General features: G+C 42.0%; 1 protein-coding gene across 1 annotated transcript in view; it reads right to left on the reverse strand.

The window, feature by feature from the left end:
- Nucleotides 1-6,667, reverse strand: part of clstn2a (calsyntenin 2a) — a 179,347-nt gene that overhangs the window by 3,698 nt on the left and 168,982 nt on the right. The window contains exons 11-13 of the mRNA XM_078264616.1: nt 4,664-4,830; nt 2,989-3,137; nt 515-720 (exon numbers count right to left, since the gene is read on the reverse strand). Of these exons, the coding sequence (XP_078120742.1) occupies nt 515-720; nt 2,989-3,137; nt 4,664-4,830 (522 nt within the window). The remainder of the gene's footprint in view (nt 1-514; nt 721-2,988; nt 3,138-4,663; nt 4,831-6,667) is intronic.

A 6,667-nucleotide genomic window follows, 5' to 3' on the forward strand; every position in this document is an offset into this window, starting at 1 on the left:
ATCAGGACCAAAACCTCGCACCACAAAAAGTTTCTTCCCATCTGCAAACGGCTTCATTAACAAGTCCCGGACACCCACTGATACAAACTCTTAACCTCCCCCACCAGACACTACACTTTACATTATCGTACATCATGGACTACTGTATATGCCTGTCCATTGCACATACTATATATCCTGATCTTTTGCACATCCCTCAACATTGTTTCACATCCTGCACTAAACCATTTAGCCTGTTTTCTCTTATTGCAGAGTACATATTTACATATGTTTTGTATTCATTGTTTCTTTCCTTAAAATCTGTTCATGTTTATGTATGCACCATCCACCAAGGCAAATTCCTTGTAAATGTTACTTACTTGGCAATAAATCCTCTGATTCTGAAATAGCTTAACATTGATAAATATCCAGTGCACATAAGGTAAAAAAGATCCAAAATACTTTTCTGTAACATTACTACATAGCTGGTATGACATGAGAGCATCTTAACAGTGCAGGCAGCGTCTCCACTCACATCCACCGAAGCTGTCTGCCTTCATTACTGTGCTGGTGATGTGAAGCTCTTTGAAGGGTGCCACACCCAGCGGGCCCCGCAGGTCACTGGCAGGCCTGACGAGCCGATTAGATCCTGTGATGGTGATTCTCGGTTCACTGGGCGGCAGGACCATAACCACTGACTTGATGTCTGGGATGGAGAGACACGTGTCCTCGCCGAAACACCTGACAGGCACACAGAAGAGGAGCGAGGTTACAGGGTGGGACAGCACCAGTGTTACTGCTTCACTTCTTTTATCTTGAGTTAACTCTATTGGTATCATGTTGGCTTTTCCATGTATTTGTGGCATTCTTGTCACAAATGATAATCATAAAATACAAAAAATGTAAGTGAGAAAAAGCTTTTGATTTATTTTGCGTATTAGAAATACTGTTGTACCCACAGATTTAAGGATTAATGTACATCGATAAACAATAAGAAAGAAAAGAAAAAAACTTGGTTTCAAATTATTTCTCCATTAGTTTAAATATTCATGACAAAATAAGTAACAACCAAAGTTAAAGTATGGGGAAAAAACATCATTTATTTTGTTAGGAATTTACAAAACAACTGCTTCATCAGGACTGTGTGGCTGGGGTTTGATCAGATTTAAATGACAGTAGCCTGGCAACATTAGCAAACAACCACCAACTGTCATAAAATGTAAATGTTGCTAAAACCTGGTTGATGCATGGACATACATGGCATGCTGGTGATAAACAATTAACTGGCAAGAATGAATCCTTCCCTAATGCCAGTCACCCTACAGGTGACTTCATGAATTCATTTGGTATTTGCTTCGGTATCCCCGTTCATTCTGCAGAATGTATGTACAGTTTGTATTTGGTTAAATTTCAAAAAGAAGTTTTGGTTTCCTAAGCTGGGTCAATATTTTACTCTTTGCTCTCTTAAATTGTGTCAAAAGGTGACACAATACTAAACTTTTTCACATAATTACTTGAAAAGTCCAATGTAAACCGAAGCATTCCTACCACAGGGGACTGTAATGTATCAAGAAGACAGCAAAAAAGTTAAGTTACAAAAATACAATGTTGCAATAAAGTGAAGCATCACTTAAAAGTTTGAAGTGCAATTAGCCCCAACCTTGACCTCGGCCCAAACAGGAAGAGTATAATCCATTTGAGAATAATATAACATTATACAAATATGGATGTTAGTTTTTAAGGTCTTGGATTCAGCCAGGCTTGTTTGAAATGCTAAATCCACTGATGTGGCAATTATCATTGAACTCCTCCTGCTGCTCGTCAGGACTTGTAACAACACTTTCAGGAAGAATTTAATAAATATTAACAATGTGTAATGGGACTACATGTACATATTATTGTTTTTGCCTCAGTCACAGACGGCAGACTCAACATATCTGGTTTAATCTCGAGGGGAGCTGTGAAATGCTGCTCACGTAACTCCAGTGCCTCACTTCATCGACCAGCACACGTCTAAGCTGATTTGACCTGTCTGCGTTTGCTGCTCAACAAATGAACAGGCGCTGGATGGGTGTGGAGATGGGAACACACACACACACACACACACACACACACACACACACGGACAAACTCTCCCGTACACACATGCAGCAACCAACTGAAACACACACAAACTGGAACACATCGTGCATAGAGCTGTGTGAGGAAGAACAAATACTTTAAGAGTGAGGAGAAGTGCACGCACGCAGAATCGCATTAAAGGACAATTCCGGCACAAAAGATTTATACTGATGATGGCATTACATAAAATGTCAGGGGGTTACCAAAAAGATGAGGATTTATCCTTTAAATATCCATTGCAAATATCAAGGAAAGCCAGCCATTTTCATGTCATGATACATGATGGTCATGATGGTTCTGGAACAAAGTGTTTGTAATTTGATTCCATAACCATGGCTAGCAGCTGTCAAGATAACGTGCTTTGGATAAATGTTGGACAAACAGACCGACTGACATCACCATCCTTCGGAGCGGATAAAGTCAACTCAAATCAAATTAAATCCAGAAATGGAATCACAGACAAAGACACACAGAGGAAAAACAGACAGAAAATGAAAGAAAGAACGAATGAAATGACGGCAGCAAGATGGTCTCTCCGTTCACCCAAAGACTTAATGTCTTTAATGGCCAGCTGGTCTGTTTAGTGATTTAAAAGTTTAGAATGATCGGTTTTGATCTGACTTTGCCATGTCACTGGGAGTTATGTGGCTCAGAGACAGACACACCACATCTGACAGAGCCTACATTAAATAAAAAGGTTTGAGATGTGCTCTTGAGCAAGGCAATTAACTCACAACTGCTCCGGCAGAGCTGCTCAGTGACGGCGACTGAACTGGGCAGCTCCTACAGCGAAAACGTGAAAGTGAGGGAATGCAAAGCTGGATGTTACAACAAAAGTCAAAGCGTGAGTGAAAATGCATCCTCCAAGTATACTGTATGTGCACTTACTGTACTGTGGTTGTGATGTGTAGCCGTCGGAGGCCTGGTGTAGGGAACTGGCGAGAGTTAATGTAGGAGACCTTAGTCATGGCTGTGTTGATGCTGTCCAGATCCTCTCCCTCCACCACCAGCACAGACTGGGCAGGGTTAAAATGGAACTGGACACACAAACAAAACACTATTTGTCCTCAAAGAAACTTCCACAGCTCCAGATTCAAACATTTGTGTTTATGTTGTAGCTCAATAAGATTATTTGTGTCTTGTCTTGATTGGGAAATACATGTAGATCAACATGTTTTACTAGACTGATATCAAGGGATGTGTGTTATAGAGTAGCATCCTGTACTGCTTAAGGGGGCTTTCACACCTGAAAGTCTGAACCAAGGTTCATGTTTTACATAACTACGTCCTGTCTTCATCACATACGTGAGCTGTGTCTCCCGATAGTTGTAACTGATTGGTTAGACGGGCTTCCCCGTCCTCTCCTATTCTCTCTCTAGTGTCAGAGTTTTTGTGAGTTTTTCCAGCTGACTGCTGCTCTCCCAATGATAGTGTGGCTCTTTTTGTTGTTGTTGCATTGTTGAGAAGCAAGACACGGGAACTTTACTTGGGTTTTGAGGAAATACAGCATTTATTCAGTGACAAACTGAAACCTACACTGTACATTTACTGCGACTTCACAAGTGAACTGCGTATTTCTTCTCTGCTCTGATAGCCGACAGCTGTCTGCTCTGAGCGCATCCACCGTCTCTCTCTCATGTACACACTAACGCCGTATTCACATTGGCACAGTAGATACGGCTGCGAAACAACCGGAAGTCATTCATTTCCTATGGAGATTCGCAGACCGCATGCGAATGGGTCCGAACTGATGCAAACGAGTGTGGTGCGAAAAAATCGGGTCCGTTGGTCATCTGGATGCGTTTAAAATTTTTTACTCGTACGACGGGCAACGGACGGTTCCTATCCGACAATCCGAGCGGAAGTTAACGTTGCTATGGTACTGATAAACATCAACTAGTTAGCTAACCTGAGCTCGCTAGCTCAAGTGAATTGACGTTATTCATTCAGACAGCATTCAGAGCAATACTTTTCTCCACGCAGCAGCCTTTCGGTTTATATCTCTATAGCCCTCAGATGAGAGGTCATAGAAAATTGGACATTCGGTCGTACGCCATTTTTTTTCTACTCCCGATTTCTACTATTTCGACGCTTTCAACGGTGTAGTACGATGTCCACTGGGGGCGCATTGCGTATTATGGAGCTGATTTCAAGTGACAGTGTGAAGACGGCGTAAGCACTGAGCTGTTCCTTAAGGAGCTTCCGCGGTCTTATAACACAAAGATAGCCTGCCAGGGCTTCCTGGATTTGGTCTGAAAGTCCGAACCATCCTAAAAATGCTTTTTACACTAGGAACGTATTGAACCATTTCTCTTTTGGTTGGACAAAATTTAAGGCTGTTTGGTCCGGACCATAGTCTGGGGGAGGTTTCACACCTGTAATTTTGGTTCGGATGAAACTGAAATGTCCAAAAGTCCGGACCAAACCAGGTAGGTGTGAAAGCCCCCTAAAAACTGACACGATTCCTCGACAGCACTGCTAAGGTGGTAGCAGTAAACTGTATTACCAACCAAAGGCTGAAAGTGTGGAGAGTGAGTGTGAGTGTGTGTGTGTTTCCACCCACCTTGATGTCCTTAGCGAGGCTTTCAAGGGAGTTAATATCAAGGCCTTCTTTGCAGGCCTGCAAACAGGAAATAACCTTCTGGGTTTCAATGCGGCCTGGTCGGATTGTCAGACCTGACAGGCTGCCACGGAAATACTGGGTGAACCTTGGGGTCCCTACCTCACCACCTAATGGGAGAGGGAGAGAGAGGAGAGAATCACAAGCAGGAAAAAAGGAGAAGTGAGATAGAGAGTTAAGGACAGACGTGGAGAGGAGGAGAGAAGTGGGGAAAAAGATCTGTTGGATAACTACAGATATGTCAGACAATTCCTTGTCTCACATTTTGGTTGTCTGCTTTTTTTTCCCCCTGCCATGTACTAACTCTCCTGTCCCTTCAGATCCTGCCACTCCCACCTGCCCTGCAGAAACCCCTTCCCTGCCATCACCTAAGTTCCCCCACACGCCTGTTCCCACTTCCCTATTAGCACAGTAGCACATACTGTATACTGGCCCACGTCCATTAAAATTCCCCGCCAGATCGTCTGCTGTGCTCCTGTCTCAGCGTTCCAGCCATATTCCCTGCCAGCCTTTTGGACTCATGCTCTCTGGCCTGATCCCCTCTTGGATAAATTTGGCTCATCCCTCCCGCCTGCTTGGTTTTGACTTTTTCCTGTTTTTGACCTTTTTATTTTACCGGCCTAGTCTGAGAGTCGTGCTTTTGGGCTCAAACCTGTTTTTACGGAGCCTTTGCAGGGTGAAAGAGACAACATGTATTATGTATCTTTCCAAGGGAAAAGCCCACAGTTTACCAAAAATAACATCTGGGAAAAAGCATACAAGACCCAATGGATAGCAAGCTATGAAGAATTTAGAGGTTATTTTCCCTCAAGTTCACAAAGGAGGTAAGAAAAGAAGCATGCAAAACAACTCTGACACGAGTTCAGACAGGAAGTAAATGTAAATAAATCACACCAACGTGTTTTCATAGTTCTCTAATGTAATGTAAAACAATGAGTTTTCATTTACATATTTTAGGATGGGAATGTTAAACTGCTTAGCACATATGACAAAAGCATTATCTTAAATATAATGGATGACAATGAACAACTATATACCTTACCACCTAAAAATGCTCACAATCACATCTCTGGATTTTATTTTCAGTATGGCTACACCCACACTAGTTTCGTTGTAGGAAAAGTTGGCAACAATTGTTTAATAAAGAAAAAAAGCTTCCTAAGAATATTTGGCATTACATGAATTAAACTTTGTCTGCCATACTCAAACACACATATGGTATACTTACAACAACTGGCACAACTGCAGATACTGTGACACTTGAGTTTGATGTATGGGTTTGACAGATGTAACACGTGCTTGACCTGAAATGTTCTGCAGCTGTCACAGAGAGTGAAAGAAATACATCCTTTCATGAAAAATAAATGGAACCTCTAGTGCAAGCCCACACATGTCCACTGCAGTCTGTGGGGTAAGCTCCATCACAAATTCAGTCAAGCCCTGACATCTTCTTAAGAGTGTACATTTTTCCTACATAGCACCAGTTTCCTGCAGAAAAGGGCCAGCTCTGCCCTGCAGTGCAATTTCACCACTTCCAATGAAGTGTGTCATTTCCACCAAATCATAAAGATCTAGTCCACTTCACACAAATTACTTCTAGTGTGTCTTTTAGACATTTTGACAAAGTCTAGGAAATGGTGGGCATGAATAGCAGCAGAATTGAATGTATCTCAGCCTATATTTATTTATATACTTATACTATTAGTAAGTGGCAAATAAAAAATATGTCTAATGGCCTCTTCTGAAATCTACATGTTCTTTATGCAGATTTAAGATCCAATTTTCCAGTTTAAAGGTCCAATGTGTGGGAATTTTTCTCATCTAGCGATGAGATCATATATCACAATCAACTCTCTCGCACCACGCAGTTCAAAGTACGTATTACAGCTACGGTGGCCTTCACGCTTTTTTCTGATGACGGTCTCTTGATGACGGTCTCTTAATCTT

Source organism: Sander vitreus, chromosome 12 (assembly GCF_031162955.1).
Source record: "Sander vitreus isolate 19-12246 chromosome 12, sanVit1, whole genome shotgun sequence".
NCBI lineage: Eukaryota > Metazoa > Chordata > Actinopteri > Perciformes > Percidae > Sander > Sander vitreus.